Source organism: Triturus cristatus, chromosome 4_1 (genome assembly GCF_964204655.1).
Source record: "Triturus cristatus chromosome 4_1, aTriCri1.1, whole genome shotgun sequence".
NCBI lineage: Eukaryota > Metazoa > Chordata > Amphibia > Caudata > Salamandridae > Triturus > Triturus cristatus.
The window spans coordinates 1222759836-1222781706 of NC_140585.1; the positions used below are offsets into that span (position 1 = coordinate 1222759836).

Consider the following 21871-nt stretch of genomic DNA (forward strand, 5'->3'; position numbering starts at 1 on the left):
GATTCCGAAGTGTCTTCTTTGACCGGAACCGGGCGCAGGCCATACACCTGGACTCATCATGATCCGGTGATAAACATTTGTTACACACCGGATGGACATCGATGTGTGGATATTTCGCATGACATAGAGGACATCTCTTGAAGGGAGTCCTCGATTCCATCTTCGAACTTCGATCGATGTTTGGACCGAAACTCGGTCCGAGAAGGGTGAATAAGTCCGAGAACAAGTATAACAAGTTATCGGTACCGAGCGCAAACAATACCGACGATACCTAAAGGCTTTTGGCCTGAAATAAAGTTTTCCTAACTTGAGCTAAGATAAGCACATCCGAACCCAATGGAGGAAAAAAACAATCTGAGGATGGAGAGGATGCCCATGCGCACTGTAGTCCAGGGGAGGAGCCACCTATCTCGTGATACTTCGAAGAGACTCTTCCAGGACAACAATCATGAATTATCTGGAAGATGTGGCGATACCGTGGCTATCGGACACGCAGAGAGAATACCTTCCCTGCCGGTAACGGTGGAGGAGGTCACTGAAGTTATTAAATTGCTTCCAAATGGGAAAGCACCTGGCCCGGATGGCGCCTCACCTTGTAGAAATATATGGGGATGCCCATGACACACAGATCTTACCTCCCACACTGAGAGAAGCCATGCTTATCGCTCTCTTAAAGCCTAATTAAGACCCAGAACAGTGTGACTCTTATAGGCCGCTGTCTTTAATTAATGCAGATACTAAAACACTGGCCAAACTTCTTGCAAAACGTCTACAGCCACTCATGACCAATCTCATACTCCTGGATCAGTCGGGATTTATACCTGGTAGATCAACAACCCATAATACTGGAACGCTGTTCGCACTGTCACACTATTTGACCCTGAATACGAAGGCTGCTGCAGTCTTACTGGACGCAGCAAAAGCTTTTGATTCAATTGAATGGCCCTATCTCCACACGGTATTACAAAGAATGGGGTTTCCGCTAATTTTCCTACAATGGGTCCAAATACTTTACACAGCGCCTACAGCACGAGTCAAAGTCACAAGGCAGGGATGCCCATTATCCCCTTTACTCTTTGCAATAGCCCTTGAACCATTGGCGTGCAAAATACGACAGACATCACTACTCTGCGCTTCAATTCCCCCAAAGGCCATTACATATCTCCTTATACGCGGATGATATGGTACTATATGTACGGGACCCTGATACGCACCTGGAGAGAATATGTTACGTTTGGCCGTCATTCTGGGCTCCAGATCAACTGGTCTAAATCTCTCATTATACCCTTAACAGACACCACAAAGCCACATCCTACAGAGTTCCCCCTTGAATGGCAGACGGAACCTGTCAAATACCTAGGCATCTGGTACCACCGAGATCCAGAAATAGTGATTCGTACAAACTATGGGAGAGCGATAAGTGCAATGGTGGGTAAAATAGAGCGCTGGATACAACTTCCATTAACACTGGTGGATCGACTGGCCGTTGTTGAGATGGTCATTCTTCATTCTTCCTAAGTTTCTATACCTCTTCAATAACATCCCTATCATACCTCCAGCAGCTGTGTTTAAGAGTCTAAACGCTATGGTAACAAGTCTGATATGGGCGGGTAAGCAAGCCCGAATTGAGATGCGCTCCCTTGTACTGCCCTACTCCAGAGGCGGTTTCAAGGTCCCAGATTTTGCGCATTACTGGTATCACTATGTCCCATACCAAACGCATGTGGCAATAGAAGAAGGAGATGCACATCCAACTCCGCTGAATGCCATTATAACTCACAACCGACCCCCGCTACACTCCCGATACATCAATACCATTGACGCCACTAATGCAGCATGGCATAAGATGGGTAGATTGGCTCGTAAGTTGCCACTCTATGCACCTGCGATGACCCTATATCATCATCCAGAACTATCAGTAACTCGCGAGGATGTGGGAATAGGTCTACTAAAACAAGTGGGTATTGATAAAATGGGGGATCTGTTCAAAAATGTCTCCTTTATAGAACCTAAAGAACTAACATATATTAGTAATCAGACATTACTCTTGAAATCTAAAAACCTTGGAAATCTGCTCACCTGCTGGGGGAATCTCCTGCTGCCACGCCATTTCAGCGTTGCTGTCGCTGTTTCTGGGCCTCCTCTTGCTGTTTGTCTCCCCCGCTGCCGCCACTGCACCTTGCGGCCGAGAGCGGGGGGAGACTACAGCCCCCAGGCTCCCCCGCGGCCGCTGACGCCGCCAACGTGCCCGGAGGGGCTAAAAAGATCGCGGCTCCCTCGGGGGAGCGGGAAATCTAAAAACCTTGGAAATCTGCTCACCTGCTGGGGGAATCTCCTGCTGCCACGCCATTCCAGCGTTGCTGTCGCTGTTTCTGGGCCTCCTCTTGCTGTTTGTCTCCCCCGCCGCCGCCACTGCACCTTGCGGCCGAGAGCGGGGGGAGACTACAGCCCCCAGGCTCCCCTGCGGCTGCTGACGCCGCCAATGCGCCCTGAGGCGCCCGGAGGCGCTTAAAAGATAGCGGCTCCCTCGGGGGAGCGGGACGCGCGCGGGCTGCACCGGGCTAAGCCCGGGCAAAGGGCGGGCCGTCTGTGGCCGTCCGAGGCTAGGCTGGCCCCCCCCCCCCCCCCCCCCCCGAAAATCGTGACTTTTGCCATCAGGTAGCCCATATAACTAGTTCCCCCTAGCTGTACTAGGTTACTGCTAGGGGTTTTGTTTGTCTGTATTTTTGGGCTGGACTTGTTGTAGCGATGTCAACTCGCTCAGGCAAAAGCCTGAGGAAAGGCGGGGGGGGGGGGGGAGGGGAGGGGGATGGAGGCGGTATGGTTGGCACTATGGACAAGTTTATTACCCGTGTGGCCAATGTCATTGACAAAGAAATCGCCATGGCTGAGAGACGGCTATCTCGAGGTCCACCTGACCATAGACGATCATCGTTGGGCCCGATAGCTTTGGTCCCCTCCCCAGAGCGATCATTGAACCCATCTGCCCCCGCCCCTTCCCCCCTGGACCACCCTCGTGTGGCCGCCTTAAGAGCTAGTATAGATGGGTTAGAAATATTGACAGCTGCGGTATTCCATGCTGATAACAATATGGCCCCTGATCTAATGGCAAACGAGGCAACTATTTCCCCGTTGCCTTTGGCTAATCCTCTTACTCACTCGATGTTGCCCCCACCTTCGGCCCTTGTGGTCCAGGCAGAAATACACTCAGTCCCAACCAAAAGGAAAAGAGTGCCTACCCCACGGAAAGGCAGACTGGTCAAAGACCATAAGAGACCTAGGTGGGTTGGCGTCAGGACGGGTGGTTTACGTAAGGCAGTAGGGCGGGATCTCGGCCCGCTACAGGGAGAGAAGGGGGAGGGCACACCTGGAGGGCCAGTGGCTAGTGTCTGTGAAGAACAGTCTGGTGGCCTTGCAGCGTCCTCGCCCCCAGAGTCTCTCCTAATAGAAAACATGGAGAAAATGATGAAATCCTTACTCCTCCCGGTGTTAGATAAAATCAGGGGGCTATCAGAGCGGGTGGACAAAATAGAGCAGACAACTCTAGATAATTTTTTCTCCCTAAAATCATTTATTAAATTGCATTTAAGAATTAGGGAGGATGGGCTGGGGGGGGGGGGAATTGACAGCAGGGAGACCCCCATAGTCCAACAAGATATAGCTACTACAGCAGGCATTAAGCCAGCTGTACCTGAGGTGACTGATGGTAATTTACATTCTACCGTTATGGCTGCAGGGATAGCGAGGAAACCTGGACTACCAGCATTAAAGCCTGTAGAGAAATCAAAGCCCCCCAAGGCCGCTATTAACACCATAGGAAAAGGTCGGCATGCGCCACAGCTCCTGGCACCCATGACAAAGTAAACTTTACTGTCTCAGCCGCCATCCCAGTAGCCCCTTGTACATCTGAGACTTTAACTTCTAAATCAGCCAATCCTGTAAAGACCTATGCACAGCAGACAGGTGAGGGTCTTAAGGGTGGGAGGGTCCACAATGTTAATCTCTCCCCTGACTGTCAGCCCTACATAGTCGTACTGACTAGGGTGCCCGTGCTTAGCCCGGGTGAGCGTGAGACATTTGCTGAATTGTACAATAAGACTCTATTTTGGCTTAAAGAAAACAGACCCTTGCCCAAATTTTGGGAGGGACGGATTATCCACGTAAGGAGAGTTGGCTGGATTGGTACTAAGCAAAAAACTATAAGTGGGGATTGCATTATAGTAAACTTTGAGGATCCAAGGGTTGTTAGTTTTGTATGCAGTGGACCTGTGAGGGAGCATAGCCCAACAGGCAGTGGGGGCACAATTGGCATCCACGACCTTAGCTATTTTAATCCCCCTAATTTGTCAGTGAGGCCATCTGGAACCCTTATGTGGGAAGATTGGGATGGCAGACAGATTCGTGGAAGCCTTTCCCAATTTAGCCTACTTGGTAATACTCCTTGTCAGCCGCATGGTCGTTTCTGGCAAGGCTATTGACATGTAATTTGTCCAATGCAGGAGATCCACAACACGGACCCCGGGGAGCGATTAGCTAGCAGTTTAATATCTGGAGAGGAGTTGGTAGGGTTGCCCACTAGTACCCTTTTTCCACCAAATATCCCTAGGGGGCATTCACCGGTGGCTTCGTCCGAAGCACTCGCGCCATTACTGCCTAGCAGGGAATCAGTTGAAGGGGACATTTTAATCCCGGATGCTGTGGCGTTGCCTATTATCGAGATGGCCACTGCCGTTGCTAATGCCCCTCTCGTAAGTGAGTCAGCAATGGGGCAGGGAGAGGCTGGCAGTGTGCCCTTGAAGGTAGCCAGCTGGAACATAGCGGGCCTTGCACGAAACTTACGCATACCAGACTGGAATGTATTTATAGAACCGTTTGGGATCTGCTTGTTCCAGGAAACCTGGTGCCTAGAACCTCTACATAAGATGGGTTATACCACCTACTTTGTACCTGCCATACAACCAATTGGAGGGAAGGGGCGCCCCTCGGGAGGGTTACTAATTTGGGTAAGCATCTCCCTGCGGTACTCCGTTAAATGCATAGCTACTAAGTCCCCTGACCTCCAGAGGATAACAGTGAGAGGGCTACGCGGAGGGAGAGTGCTTGAAATCTTTAATATATATGTCAGAGGCACACAGAGCGGCTTGTCCACCCTGTCCTCAACTGGCATCGATGAGGAACTCAGAAATTGTAGCGCCGATTCCCTCGTCATGCTAGCGGGCGACTTCAACTGCACATTCGAACCCCTTACTGCGGACGATGTGCTAGGCACCAGAGACGACGATGCAAGGAGAGGTATTCCACCGCTACAGATTATGCCAATTAGAAGATGGACCCAAAGTGCCATTGACTTTAATGCCCTTTGTTTGGAGTATGACCTAAGAGCAGCTAATGGCAGATCGAATTCAGATCAATTGGGGGCCCATACGTTCAACAGAGTAGGGCATTCCTCACGGATTGACTACATTCTGCTGAACTATCGTTTGTGGGCTTACATGTTAGATATGGTGGTCTTGCCGTCCATCGACAGTGCCATCGACAGTGACCACAATCTTCTGTCTCTGACCCCTTTGTGGACGGGAGGCTCCCTACCCCAATTCCCCACGTGTGGAGAACAACACATGAAGTGTGTCCCTCCAACGATGGTAGGCGCCTGAAATGGAAGAACATTGTTGGCAATGAGGGAAAGATCTCGGAGGTAAAATCCATAATGGTTAATGTCATCCCCCGATTAGATTCCCCCCCAATAAGTGCGCAGGAGGTACCCACACTGTTTGCCCAAACTATGAACGCACTAGGTGAACTGTTCTTGGTCCACAATGTGGGAAGAAGGGCTCATAAAAGAGGCGCTATGAAGGGCACTGCTAGGAGGTTTTCACCTGCTTGTCGCGACGCCAAAGGGGAGTTAATAAAGGCAGTGAAATCCAAGAATGGAGCCCTGATAAGCGCTGCTAGGGGCAATTACAGGAGGGCTAGATCTAGAGCATAGGTAGAATGGGAGAACCAGTTTTGGTATGAACTGAAGGCTGCAAGCTTAAGGAAAGATCCGAAGGGTTTTTGGGACCTACTAAGAGATAGGGACAAACCCGTGGACACAATGCTATCATGCAACATACCGGAGGATGCGTGTTTTGTCCACTTTTCCCAGCTCTACACAATGCTCCCGGATAGGGGGGTAAGTTTGTTAGAACAGCATCCCTTAGTACCCTGTGAGTTTAATGATGAGCTCCTGTTTACAGTCAAGGAAGTGGTAGGAGCGATCAAATGCCTTGTCCCCAATAAAGCTGCAGGTCCGGATGGCATACCAGGGGACTTGCTACGCATTAATCCGGAGGAGTGGGGAAAACTTATTGCTGCCCTATTGAATGCTAGTTTTGATGGGGCAACCCTCCCGGCCTCATGGAAGGGTGCTGAGGTCGTTCCGATCTTTAAAAAATGGGAGTCGAAACGACCCTGCCAATTATCGCCCCATAAGCCTCTTAGACTCTTCACAGAAGGTGGCGGGAAAGGTGGTTTTGGGCAGAGTACTGCAGTGGGTCGAGGAAAAGGGCATTCTCTCTGACTTCCAGGCCGGCTTTAGATCGGGTATGGGGACGATAGAGCAATTTTTCCGGCTTATGATGCTGTATTGGAAGGTGGTTGTACTGGGCAAAGGCAGTCTGTATCTCGCTTTTATAGACCTGCGGACTGCCTTTGACCTGGTCCCACGCACCCAACTCTGGAGTGTGCTCGAGGAATTAGGCATCCCATCATACCTATTAAACATGTTAATTAAATTACATGCTGACAATTTTGCACAGATCAGGTGGGGTAATCGGGGACAAAAAAACAGCACGCATACCTGTACATAGAGGGGTACGTCAGGGATGTGTCCTAGCCCCCACTCTGTTCTCATTGTATGTTAATGGAGTGGTGGAGCACCTGCTGCAACATCCTGCAGATGCACCATCCCTGGCTGGCAGAAGAATACCTACACTCCTATTTGCAGATGATACCCTCCTGATCTCTAAATCTCCGGTAGGCCTGCAGAGTCTCTTAACTAGCTTTAAATCTTTTTGAGATGCAAGGGGGTTAGTTATTAACACAGGGAAAACTAAGTACCTGGTTCTTAACCCCCCGAAAAAGTTAGCTAAACCACCGACCTTAGACTCTGTTCCCCTCGAGAGGGTCACGGAGTTCGACTACCTTGGTATTCGCCTCTGTGACTCTATGAGTTGGAAATGTCACCACCAAAAGATGCTGCTGACCCACAAGAGGGTGGTGGGTGCCCTTCTTAAGGAACAACGTGCCTCAACCATCAAACCCATTGCCCCTATATTAGACATCTACAGGGCTAGGGGTGTTAGTGCAGCACTTTATGGAGCTGAACTCTGGGGGGTACACAATGTGGATCAGTTATCCCGCTCAGAAAACAAATTCCACAAAGACCTAATGGGGCTCCCCTATAGTACCCCCAACCCTCCCACTGCTCTTAGATATGGGTACTCTGGCAATTAGTGATCAGGCCAGGCTCCGCCCTCTCCTTCTATGGGCGCGAATCTGGAGAGTTCCAGAAATGTCAAGCTACGCGGAAGGCTTAACTGATGTATTGGCCCTGCCAGGCTGGCCAAAGATTTGTTGGTTGAGGGAAGTCAAGCGCCTTCTCGGCAATCTTGGCCTAGGCGACGCTTGGAACAATAAAACTGCCCCCCCAAAATCTGTCCTAAAGAAGATATATTGGAGATGGGTAGCCGATGGTAGAAGTAGTAATGCCAATTTGTGCAGGACTACCTTGGATTTCCTCTTGGTAAAGGATGTGTCTCACTGTGAACCATATTTGGATACTATCACAAACCGCAGGGACAGGGCTCTATATTTCCAATTCAGGGTAGGTCTACTTCCTGTTGGAGAACTGACCTCTAGGTGGAAGGCTCCGGCCCAAACAACTTCCTCCTGCCCTTTTTGTGAAAATAAAACAGAGTCTGTTCCTCACATGTTGTTTGAATGTCCGGCTTATGTAGATCCCCGCAGCAGATGGTTAAAGCCACTCTGCAGAGAACTGGGAACTAGACATTATAAGGAGGCCCTACGCATATTGAAAAATAACCCACGGCCCCTCTTTGCTTGTGGCTTAGCAAAGTTCTTAGGATGGGCTTGGCGTATTAGATCAATCAGGCTTTTGTACCTTGTTTAATCTGTATTTTTAACTGTTTTTATCTAATTTATTGGGGCCACCTGTAGTATGAAATGTATGCTTATTTTTTCTATGTATCGGCCCCTTTTATCTTTTTATTGCTCATTAGTCTATGTACTGCTTTTTAAGATATTCATTATATCGAAATGAAGCTGATTGATTGATTGATCATTCTTCCTAAGTTTCTATACCTCTTCAATAACATCCCTATCATATCTCCAGCAGCTGTGTTTAAGAGTCTAAACGCTATGGTAACAAGTCTGATATGGGCGGGTAAGCAAGCCCGAATTGAGATGCGCTCCCTTGTACTGCCCTACTCCAGAGGCGGTTTCAAGGTCACAGATTTTGCGCATTACTGGTATCACTATGTCCCATACCAAACTTATGTGGCAATAGAAGAAGGAGCAGCACATCCAACTCCGCTGAATGCCATTATAACTCACAACCGACCCCCGCTACACTCCCGAGACATCAATACCATTGACGCCACTAATGCAGCATGGCATAAGATGGGTAGATTGGCTCGTAAATTGCCACTCTATGCACCTGCGATGACCCTACATCATCATCCAGAACTATCAGTAACTTGCGAGGATGTGGGAATAGGTCTACTAAAACAAGTGGGTATTGATAAAATGGGGGATCTGTTCAAAAATGTCTCCTTTATAGAACCTTAAGAACTAACATATATTAGTAATCAGACATTACTCTTTAAATTCACATATTATAGATTACAGAGTGCCATCAAGAAATTATATTCCTCCTGTCCTGCTGAGCCGCCGCAATTAACCACGCTACAGCGGCTTATCACTGAACCTTGTAACACACATTTGGTAATGAAACTATACCTTACACTACAGGAGGACATAGATGACACTACGCACAAAGCTTTAATGCGATGGAATACTATACTTGACAACCATCTCACAGAGGCTGAATGGAAAACTTGCTGCACCCTAACTGGCATGCTCACACCGAATGGCAATCTGCGCATTTTGCACTATAAATACCTACATCAAACATATTACACTCCCGACAGACTTTGTAAATATGGGCTCCGTTCAGAGACTTGGTGTCAACAGTGTTGTGCAGAAGAGGCCAATTTCATACATCTTGCCTGGTATTGTGAAGCAATCACTGTGTATTGGGTACAAGTGGTCAAGACTCTGGGTGAAATTGTGGGTGTTACTATTGAGTGCACGATACATACATGTCTGCTGGGACTCATACGTGATGTGCGAGCTACTAAGCGTAAATTTTGCATAATAGCCTTACTTCTAGCCAAACGCAGAGTCTCACTGTGCTGGGGCAGTAGAGAAGCCCCAAAAACCAAGCACTGGCTTAAAAGACATGGCCTATTGTAAAGATACCCTACAAAAATATGAGGAGGAGCTGCCCATTGGATCCAAACCAAGAGACTATTGGAAATACCTGGTTGAATATCTACAAATGAATCAAGCTGCTTCGACTTGTAAAACGACATATGTTATTTCAAAGGCGACATTGTTTATTTGCAATCTGTATGTTGTTAAATTGTTCTGGTCATTGTAAGACCTGATAAAATGCTAATAAATAAAAAATAAATAAAAATAAAAAAAACATATGCAATTGTTTTTATTCATCCCACAGAGTGCTTTGTAAGTCTCAGTCGTCTCTCTTTCAAATGTATTTTATCCAAATAATGTGCTTGATTTCGCTGCCAATGTATGTTGTTCTTTAAAAACCAATAAACTTGATTATCAAAAAAAAGAAACCTTTTATTGATTTCCAATGCAACAAAAATGGTTCTCCGAAAACAAAACACATCGTAAACAAGGTGTCACACAACAACCCACCCACCCAGTCAATCTCAGAAGTGTACTATACTCTACACCTTCGACTACTTGGGTTCTCCTGCTCGCTCCTAACTGTAAAAAGCTCACCATTAGTGCCAGACCTTGTTATATTTGCATGGACAACCGCATGCAGTACATATAGACAGTTTCGCGCATCCGTCCATGCCATACTTCATTACCAGCAAGGGCAAGATGCTGAAGAAGGATCAGTGTTAGGCTATGTTCCTCTTAGCCAGCAACAAGCCCAGTCCCACCAGCATCCTATCCCACGAGGTTCCCCAAATCTTTCAGAATACCCAACAAAGTGATTTTAGGACTGGCCTCCACATGGAATCCCACCAACCTGGACAGGATCAAGAATATTCCTGACCAGTACAATTGTACAAGAGGGCAAGCCCGCACTGTATTGAATAAGTCTTCCCTAGGCGCAAGGCACCTTAGACACATAAGGGAGGGAGACTTCTGGGCCCTCTAGAGCCAGAGAGGTGTGAGGTATACTTGGTGAAGATATTTGAACTGGATAAGCCACTGCCAAGAGGAGTTTGCCAACGCTCAGGCACCATAAAGGCATCCTGCCAGTCCAACATATCCAGTGTTTTCACCCATTCCTCCCAGTGTGTTCTCAAGCAGCCCAGCAGGTTCGGGGAGTGTACAAAAAAGGTTCTGTAAATTTGTGAGATCCCCCCCTTTCTCCAGGACACCCATAAGTATCCACTCTTCCAGTGGATTATACTCCAGAACATTCTCAAAGCCATTGTGATAATTGGCTAAGGCGTGCCGGAGCTGTAGGTACCGAAATAATTGTTATTTATGTAGTTAGAATTCAGATCGGAAGTCCTGAAAGGAGCGGACATGATCCAATCTCCAGGCATCAACCTATCATGAAATACCAAGCTGGTCCCACCAACAGGACCCCTCGAGGCCCGCCACTTGCAAATTTTTAAGAATACCAATTGTTTATGATGCAGAAAATGAATCCTCACTGTGTAATTGACAATAATGCAAATACACGATACATAAACATACACACGCAGACATACAGAAACACCACATAAGTAAACATGATCAACAGAGCCGCTGGCACAGCAAGTTTCATTAGTAAAAATAAGATATGGGATAATATATTCCTTGCCAGGAGATTCCAGTAGATGCTTTCGCTTACCGACCCCAAACTGTCAAAACACTACAGACATCCTATATCATCAGTAACCATGCATCATGAACTATGGAGACACCACATACCACACACCCACCCCACCAGGGACACAAACGTGAGATTCCATATAATGCTTTGCTTTTCCTGCCCTGTACATGGATCCTACAAACATGTAGTAATAGCCTGGGTGAGGCATATATTCCACATACTAGTTTAGTGCACTTGTGAAGTTGAAGAACCTCTGTGTTTCCATCAACATTCCATCATTCGAATAATGTGGCTTCTGTTTTAAACTCATTGCTCTACAGTACCTCATTCACAAAACTCACCGGACTTTTTCCAGCAGCTGGTTATACTGCCGCAGCTCCTGTGTGACTTGAGCCAGTAACATCTTGTCATCTGAATTCAGCTCCATTGCTGGCACACAGCCTTCAAAAAACTTGTGGACGAACATGCCGGCTCTGAGTGAAACGAGATCAATTATTTAATATGATCTGGACATTAAACAGAACTGTTATTTTACTGACAGTTACAAGATGTGCACAGAAAATACTGTTGCTCCTCAAAACTGGTCCTTACATTAAAAGGGGCAAATGTAAATAAATCGACTCCAAATATCCTGGGGATCTGAGATGTAGTAATCAGACCAAGAGTTGCACACATATGACTGTATTGTGAAGTGAACCAGTGGGTATTGAAGCACTGAACAGTCTCTCCATCACAATTCTAAACAACATTTTGATCGCTTTACTCCTATTCAGATCTGCTTCTTGAACAAATTAGTTATACTTGAACCAAAGTGTCAGTAACAAACATGCGCATCAACTATGCATTGCCATCACAGCCCACGCCAAGCATCCCCACCTTGGGATCTTCTGTTTCTCTACACAGAGAGGACTGATTTCTGTTTCACGGTCTTGTCATGCTTCTCTTTCTACTTCAAGCTCTGTGATTTCTCACTTCATATACCTAAAGAAATTATTATGAAATCCTAGCTCAGTATTTTCTGTCTTCAAGGCAGAGTGAAACATCAACCACAACTGTGTTTCAAGCTTTACACTGTATGCAGCAGAGACTGCCACTTCCTGCAATAAGAGGGCACAGTGGAAGCTAAACGCAGGAATAAAATACTCTAGTCCAAGTGATGTCTTCCAAATTGTCCACAAAAACCTATCCAGGATTGCTTCTGAACTTCCTTGAGAGAAATATTTTATTTTGCTTTAGCGGAGGCAACGATCTTCTGCGGTGAAAAACAAATAGAGTAACTGGCCCATCAGAATTTTAGTTACAGTCTTTCTGGATTTTATTCAACCCTGCCTTTCAAAGATTACACAGCTGGACCAGTCCTAAAGTCTAAATTATCCATCTTTAATGTATAATCTCCATACTTTGGATGTAAAACGAGCACTCATGTTCTACATTGATAGAACCAAACCATTTAGAGAGACACAACAACTTTTTGTGGCTTTCGGTGAACTCCACAAACGGAAGGCTCTAGCTAATTCAGGCATTGACAGATGGATAGTTGAATGTATCCAGACACGCCATGCTAAAGCCAAGAGGAATCTATCTACTCTTCCTAGAGAACACACTACTCGGATGAAAGGGGGCTCAATGACCTTCCTAAGGAACAACCCAAGAGGGGATATATGGAAATCAGCTACCTATCCCACATCATACTCTTTCACAAAACATTACTTTGTGGATGTCCTAGCCCGCCAACAAGCTAATGTTGGCCTGGCAGTTCTTGGTACACTTTTTCAATTTGCTGAAACACCCACGGGCTAGCAATCACTTTTTGGGAGGACTGATTTACAGTCTATGCACAGCATGTATATCTCATGCCACACATGCCTCAAAAGGAAAAGGTTACTTACCGTGTAAGCATCTGTTTGTCGCATGCATTGCTGTAGATTCATATGTGCCTACCCTCCTCCCCGGACGCCTGCAGCCGTTGCAGTGTCTTATCTTCTCTTCTTCCTCTTAAGCATGGGCATGTCTTTATATCGTTTCACATTCCATCCTCACCCGCCATGCGACAAAACAATCTAACAACAGAGTAGATGAACAAAAATCTGAGATACTGGTGATAAGCAGGATATATTGGTGTGTGGAAATAGTCATCCTTTAGGTCGAGCAAGGCCATAAAGTCTGGAGCAGAGGAATGACATCCTGAAGGGTTACCATGTGAAAATGCTCTGAGAGGATGTATTTGTTTAGGGGACTGAGTTCTAATAGGGCTGAGGGACATGTATTTTTGGGGTATTAGGAAGTACAGTGAGGACACCCCCCTCCCTCGCTGGTGGCGAGGGAGTGTTCTATAGCCCCTTTGAGGAGGAGGACTTTGACGTTGATGTTTCGTTGAGTGTCTGTGTGTGCAAGGTGGTATGGTGGAAGGCATGGCAGTGAGCCCAAGACAATAACCACGTTTGATAATGTTCAACACCTATTGGTCTGAGGTGATGGTTTTGCCATATGGGAAAGAAGTCTTGTAGGTTCCCCCAACAGGTGTTGTGTGGTTGGGGGGGGGGGAAAGAGGCGAGTCAGGGTTTGGTGGCGGGTGCAGCTTCTTTTGGACAGCTACCCTTTCCTCTTGAATTATTGTACCTACATCACCCTCTAAAATAACCACTGGGAGGGGACTGCTGGCCATGGTTGCGCTGATAGGACAGAGGTTTCAGGGGAGGTGGTCTTTGAGTTTCCACAGTAAGGAGTGCGGCAAAAGGAGCTATGGGGGAGCTGGTGTTTGCAGTGCCCCTATTGCTTTGGCTGTCTCTGTATCCTTTTTTATTTTTTCTAAAGCTTGGTCCACCTTCAAAGGGCATGTTCAGCAGGTTCTGCTGAACTTCCAGTTAAAAGCAAGAGATATGGATCCAAACATGTCTGCATAGCAGAATGCTAGAATTTACTCCTCTGGCAGCCGTGTCGGCTGCATCTAAGGCACAGCGAATAGAGGTGTTGGAAATCAGCTTGTGCTCAAAAACCATCTCCTATTTTCTATGCTTCTCAGGAAGGTATCGAATAAGCGCCTCCATTTCGTCCCAGTGAGCACGATCATATCTTGCAAGAAGGCCGACAGAATTAGCAATGCGCCAATGGTTGGCCAATTGCACAGCCAACCGTTTCCCTGCTAACGATATGCTTTTGCTTTCCTTATCTGGTGGCAGAGCATCCCGCCTCGCCTGGGAGTTGGCTCGCTTACGGGTAGTGGTGATAACCAGATAGTTGGCTGGGAGCTGACTGCAAATGTAGATGGGGTCAAAAGGGGAGCCTTTATTTTTCTTAACCACCCTAGTTGTTAGGACACTAGCCCGAAGTGGATCTTTAAAGATGTCAGGGGTTTGACTCAACATGCCCTTGAGTATGGGGAGGTGCTGAGTGGAGCGGTGAGTGGAGGAGAGGGTTTTGAAGAGGAAGTCCTCCTTCAAGAGTTCAGTGAGGAGTTCCACATTATGAAAGGAGGCAGGCCTACCAAAGAGTTCCTGAAAGGATGTGGAATCATCTAGGGGAGGAGTGGACAGGGTAAAGGTCTGTATCGGTGTGTCCTAGTGAATCTACATCATAAGAGTCTCATGGGTCACCCTATGGAGGAGTGTCAAATGTGTCATCAATCCCCCCCCCCCCCCCCACACTCATACCCGTGTCAGAGTGTGGAGAACCCTGAGGTGTGATGTCAAAGGGGTCTCCTGGAGAAGCAAGTGGGGATGGTGAAGGGTGAGGATGAGGAACAGGGCGCGGTAATGGTGGTGCACAGGGTGAAGGGCTGGTGGCCTTATCGGCTTTCTAGCGTTGTTTTGCTGAAATCGGAATGTCCAAGGCCTTCTTGAAGGACAGTGGATGTTTCGAGGGTAGAGAAGCAGGGCGGAAGGACGACCACGGATGTGGCACGTGTGGGGGTCGATTCTGAGGTGTTTCTGCTTCGAGTGGAGTTACTTTTGCATCTTAAGGAAAAGTGTCCGACTGCACCGGTATCAGACTTGCTGGTTGACGCTTAAGTCTCCGACTCCTAGGGTTCCTGCCGTTTTTTAGCGCTGAGGTTCTGGTTGGTGCCGGTGTTGGGGTGGCCGGTGCCGAAGCAGTCAGTCTCGAAGGCTTCTTCAGCAAAGAGCCAGACTGGGCGGGGCATCCCAAGCGATTTGTCTGTGTCGACCATGGCCTGAAGGCAGTGGCGGTCCAAATGCCTGTCTCTGGTGTTCGAGTGGTTGAATGCCCTTTGGCTTCAAGCTGCTCGGTACGAGTGCGGTGTCAAGGGGGAGCATTTGCCAAACTCAAACTGCTGAGCTGGTGGAAGGTCTTAGATCTCCATGTCACAACCAGAACTTTCTCCAGGGGAGAAGGTCTCTTCATCAGAAGCCAACGGTTGTGGGTGGTATACCCCCACACAATCACGGGACCGAAAAGGTCTGGAGTGTTCTCTACGCCCCATGTGACATCTCAAGTCAACAAGCACAACAGTTGTAAAGAGTCTTTTTGGAGAGAAAAGAACGACAGGTGTTGCAAGTGGCTTCGTTGTGTCCCAGTGACCAGCACACATTGCAGACTTGATGGAGATCGGTCCAAGGGTATTTCACGTAGCAGCGAGGACTATAACGAAATGGAATCTGTTCCATCACCATAAAGGCATTGTGTAGAGAAGCGACAGAGGGACGAGGGAAGGCCCGAAGGGTAAGGCACAAGAGGGGCTGCAATCGACCCAGACCTCGCTCAATTGATCGGTCGTAGTAATCAGATGCCGGCCTGCGATGTAAGTACAATACCGATGGAGGGAAGGAACCGTGTGAAGTAAAAAGAGCACCGCGACTGTGTCAACCTAGAGCACACGTCCAAATCAGACAGCGGAAAGAAAATAATCCAACTATGGATGTCAATGAACAGGAGCATTATTACCAAGAGGAGACGTCACAGCAACTCATGACTAAAGACTTTTGAGAAGAATAACAACTTGCACACATCTGGGCTCAACACTAGATGGCACGAGTATCCACAACATGTGCATCTACAGTCACACACGCCTTGAACATAGGTTTACATAGAAGTTGAATAAATATTGCCAATCTTCCAGCAAGACTTAGATCACTACTTAGATCATATAATTTTACAGCATCTGAATTTGTGCTGATGTTCTATTTCCGGAAGATTGGCCTAAGAAGTTTGATGGGGGGGGGACTTTTGATTTTAGGACAAACACAAAGAAGATACAATAAAGATGGCCATTGATTCTTGAGCAAGATTTGCTTTTTAGAATTAACTAAAGATCACATAATCGGACTAAAATGAAAGAACAGTCATCATTTCTTCATTACAAGTTTTAATAGCACAGTATTGATTTAGTGTGTGCCATTCTGCTGTTATTTTAAATTGTTCCATGGTATGTTTTATATGATCTGTACATTCCTTTCTGAACGTTAGTACCAGGCACTTCGAACCACAGCCTGTTCTTGAGTGAATAGTCAGTATAATACAGCGACTTCCTGAAAACCCACTGCACAATAACCTGGTATTCTTTGTTTCTAGTAGCAATCGGTAGCAGCTATACTCTCACAGAAAACACTAACAGGAAACCTTTTTGGTGTGTGCCATGTGCCTCCCAGATTTGTTTTGGGGGCATTCAGGATCACTTTTGTTTGCTTCATATATTCAGTGAGAAGTGGAAGCCTGTCCCACTTACTGATCCAAAATATGGCTGTTGAAACTTTGGAATTTTGGTAGATATGTTAATTGTTCAACCAAAGTTTCTAGGCACTGCCACCTTGAAAGTGGAAGATTTCCTCCTCACCCTACACCCATGTGTCCTCTGCAAACTATTGAAGATGTGGATTTGAATCTTCGCCAGTCTATGAAGTGTGCTCTGACATTTCTACAGTGGAACAGTGTGAGATGTTAGCACCTTATCTGGGATAAGTTCCTACGATAGGACAAACATTGAGGACTCTATCCTGTTAGTGCTGGAAGTAGTTTTGGTGTACATAGAGGCCTGCCTTGAGGTGGCCACAACTCTTACCCTAAATCCAAAAGGTACAATGACTGGATTAAATACTGTGAAGGAAGCTTCCACAAAGCTAACACTGGCCCCACAATCTAAATGATCTGCAGAATACTGACAAAGACCAAACTACTGGGGCCCTGTCCCTGAATAACATCTCTCAGAGCAAATGCATTTACCTTAAGGAAAATAGCAATAACATCCTCAACACATGATCCTACCACCGCAGAAAGAGATAAAAGTAATTTTCCAGCACTAGGTACTTTAACACCCTCTCAGAAAAAGATTTCCTCAACATGATCATCACAAGCAGTCCACCAGGATCCCATTCAGACCCCTTTACCTCCAAAAACATCTTTAGAAGATATAATTTGCACCACCTGTGCAAGTGACGTAACTAGAAGGGCACTCAAAAATTCCATGGAACTCGGTTCATTCCGACCAGAGCTGAAAACCTTCCTCCATTAGACCCCTCCTCAAAAAAAAAATCGGTCAAACAAAAAAGTCACTACATCGTAAGTTTTTAACACACAAATCCAGCAATTACCATATGCCATAATCACAGCCACTTGATGGCAGCAGTATCCAACTCTATACAACATGAAGGTCCACAACAGATTTGAGGACAAGTGCACGCAATCCAGCAACTGAAAATAAATAAAAACAACTTTCTTTTTGTTGATTTGCCATGTACATGGCAAACTCAAGCCAGGAAGCCGGAAATGGGAATGTGCGCTGAGAGGAGAGCTCAATCCGAGCTCCGGAGCAAAAACAACAAATGATTGACGAAATGCTTAAGAAAGCAAACACTCACCCCCACTCACAAAGATGTGGGTTTAAACCATCGTTTCTGTGCTCACCACGCCACCTCAATTTGGACCCATCCATATGCAAATCAGTCTTGACCCTGATCCTCATGGGAACATTCCAGACCGAACTGCCGAGCGAGGTCCTCCCTGGACCGCAAACAAGAATCCTGGACCTGTTTTGGGGTATCACCCCTCATCAGCCAGGCTAGCTTGAATCCAGTGGCGCAGAGCTCAGGAGCACATCCAGTTTCACGGAAGCACATGACAATTATATAGCACTCCTGTCATACTTCAAAAAATAATAAAAACACTTTCCTATTACTACGTTTTTACATTTTTACTTCTTTGAGTGGGTTGATACTCTGGTATTATTTTTAAATACCTGAGTATTAATTTAATTTGTATCCTACATATTTATTTATAAAAATGTAGGAAAGAAATACATGGTATAAACAATTTTTGCACACACAAATAAACAAACTGTCCAGTAGGTAGCAGTGTTATGGTACTGTTTAAAACGTCCAATCACCCCAGAGCAGAGTCCTTCTAACTTTTTAATGCTGCTCCACTCCCAGTGTGGCCAAAAAACATCTGCCCCACCCCCTCAGAATTCTTCTGAATTATTCTATTAATTTGGCAATGTTTCAATATGTCTATACTTATTGCAGTTTAGTTTTGTTACCATATACATTTTTTTATCAGATACATGTTTGCCAAAAATATTATACTGGTCAGGCAGGCCTTACTAACATATCCACAGTGTGGGGCTGGGGGTTTTGAAGAATATTTGGAGTCCCTTCCCTTTTGAGACCTACTCCCAAGCTAGGATAAATTACAAAAGAAGTTAGTGATGGCCCATTACAGAGCGGCTTACTTGCGCTCTTTGTTTCCAATTTAAAAAGAAAAAAAAAAAACCCGGTTATCAGCAGAATGTTTTTCTGACCAGAGACTGCCCCCACCCCCTTATAATCACTTGAGGGCCCCCAGTTTAAAGACGCCCTACTTCAGAGGGTTGGAAAACAATGCATTCATAAGGGAGGACGGCAGCATCATAGTAGTAGGTGGGGTATAAATACTTTCAAAAATAAAATATGTGTTGGTAATGTTATTTTTTTCACCATTAAAAGTGTGACTGAATCTTTTTTTGCCGTTATTAATCTCACTCTCTGTTTTCAGGATCCGCCATCTTGAGTGTGGCTTTTTTTATACAATATGTAAAATATATCGTTTATGGCATAATTTTAACTTTTAATTACAGTGTTTTTCAAATTGTGAGGACTAATCAATATTACAAGTTAAAATAACACTTCAGAGTAATATTATTAAATATCCGATGCAATTGTGTGCGTAGTGACAGTGTGCGTGCTAGTTATTTGCATGGCAAGTGTATTTATAGTGAAAGCAAATGAAAAAGCGACCTAATGGTATTTGTGGTATATTCTACGAAGTATAGACGCGCGTAGTAAAACCACGCAGGATAATGTCATACATTCATGTAGAGGTACTACTTCAAAGTATTCCGAATCAAGTTTGACGCCTGAGGAACATTCTCAGGTGAGGAATCTGCAGTTAGAAGTCTCTATCAGAAATGTTGTTTTGAGAACAAAAACAATTTGGTGAGAAAGAGGACAGCTCATTGACTATGTTTCAGCGCATCATTTCGAACTATACTATACATTTTGCAGTCAAAGTTGGGAAGTTACTACGACAACAGCTGCACCAGCAGAGGTGTGATCTATATACTGGTAGGAATGAGCAGGACACTAACAGCATGATTTTTCTTCCTCCTTGTCCAGGCTAACAGCACAAAATAATTTTAAAAACGAATGTATTCATTTAGCACAGTATTAGTGTTTCCACCTCAGAAACCATTCTTGTGGTATCCCAGAGAGGGAAAAGGCAAAAAGGCACACAGTAATGGTATTGCTATCATAGCCTCATCAGGCCCTGTAAGGACCCCATACGGATATCTACTGCCTGGTCAAAACATCAACTGTAAGCATAGTAACAAAAATGATAAGTGGCACCTAAAACAATTAAATAACCCTTTACTTATGGTTGTAATGAGTGCGGTATCAAGCCCCCACTCAATTATCTCTCTTGGAAATGTGTAAAAGCACTAGGACCCATGGGAAAATTAGGAGAAAAACAAGGACAATATAAAGGACCTCAGCCATTCGATAAATCTCTCCCAAATTACATTTTCAAGAATAAAAAGTTAAAAGGATGACTTACCTTTTTGGAGACTGACATGTTCCTGTGTTCTGCACACGCCAACAGGTCACAAACCCTCTTCATGGCTACAGATAATTTTACATTTCCAATAACTTGCTCATGAGTAAGTGAGAACACAATTGTATTAAGATGCCAGTGTGTGATCCTGTGCTCATAATTAAGCATCGCATCTGATGCCACAACTTCCTTTGACCCCAATAGCAACCTGCTGATCTGAGATACACAAGCAGTGCCTATACTGTGACCAAAATCCTCGCTGGTAGAATGCATATTCACAAACCGAAAAAGGGGACTTGCACCTATCCTTCGAATGGTTTGATTAATAAACTAGCAATGTGGATGCTTGTATTTTGAGTGTGCAGAGAATCATACTGATAAAGAAGTATGCCAGCAATATCGTTTTTAACAAAGGTAGCTGTTCCATCACATGTGATCTAAAGAAGGGATCTAGAATCTTCAAACGATCCAGAACAAGGCGTTACAGGCCATGCCATAATCTCAAACAAGCATTGGCAAAGCCAATAGGTCTCGCTTTTGGGACCTTCTAAGTATTTAGTTATCCAGCACAATATTCTTGGTGCAACAACAACTGTTGCAAGGCTAAACACTTGAAAAGTCCCAAAGGCGAGACCTATTGGCTATGCCAATGCTTGTTCTGTGTTTCTTCCTGGCACAATGAGCAGTTGTGATGGTGGAGCACAAGGGGTGAAGATGGCAGAGCAAATAGAGCTGGTGAGCCAACCCCATCTGACCCCTTCCACAGGAGCCACTACCAGAGAAAGTGTGAGACATGAGCTTGGGGCCAAGTGACCTCACTACAGTTTTAATTTCACCAAGAAGCATATGACATCATGAATAAACGACTATTTCAGAGAAGTCCGAAGAATATTCACCTAGAAACTGTGAGACTTTGGTGTCTTTGTGTGGGAAAAATTAGGCTATGTATTAATCAGTCTCGCCCCATTTCAAAATAATAAAATTCTCCTTTTTAATGCTGAAAAGTATAACTAGTTTTTGTGGCTTCTTTCGCTGAGCAGCGATGAGCCGTGAACGACGTCGAGCGCGTGCATTAGTCCTCCACATTTATCACGCCGGCCTGCGCGCTCGCTGGTGCGGGGTCTTGCGTCCCCAATCCGAAAGAATCGTGCCCCACTTAATCTCTATATTTAAGGATTATTTGCCAGTTTATCAGCACACTAGGGGCGGGCATAGGGAAAACTAAAGGTCGTCGTGAATAGGAAGCAAAAATATAATAATTCTTGATGTAAATGAGGCGCCTGCGACCGGGCTCGGCGAATGCAGAGTAGTGGGCGCCAAGAATCGACTTTCCTGTAAACAAAAACCCATGAAATGAAAGGGGGCGTGTCCTTGTGTATATTCTGCCCTTATATTATCAGCGGGCAGCTGCTCCAACAATACACCCTTTCCGTGTCATATTCATCAAAGGAGGCCTCTTGAGCTGAAACATTCTCACTTCAGTATTGAACTCGTGTTGTGGCTCGAGAAGAGATTCGCGCCACAATGCAGAGCCATTGTGCTTCCACGGAATACAGCGCTACAGTAAATGTAATTAAGTACCGCCTCCAAGACTGAAAGGGAGAAAAGAATGGAGTGCACACGCCGTACAATAAACCCAACAGCCTTTTCTTTCCTGAAAATTGTACAAGCCTGGATGGCAAAGGC

At 45.7% G+C, this 21871-nt stretch overlaps 1 protein-coding gene across 2 annotated transcripts in view; it reads right to left on the reverse strand.

The window, feature by feature from the left end:
• Nucleotides 1-21871, reverse strand: part of MARS1 (methionyl-tRNA synthetase 1) — a 253255-nt gene that overhangs the window by 66363 nt on the left and 165021 nt on the right. For both annotated transcript variants that reach the window (XM_085654605.1, XM_085654606.1), the window contains exon 16: nt 11491-11622. In XM_085654605.1, coding sequence (XP_085510731.1) covers nt 11491-11622 — 132 coding nt within the window. The remainder of the gene's footprint in view (nt 1-11490; nt 11623-21871) is intronic.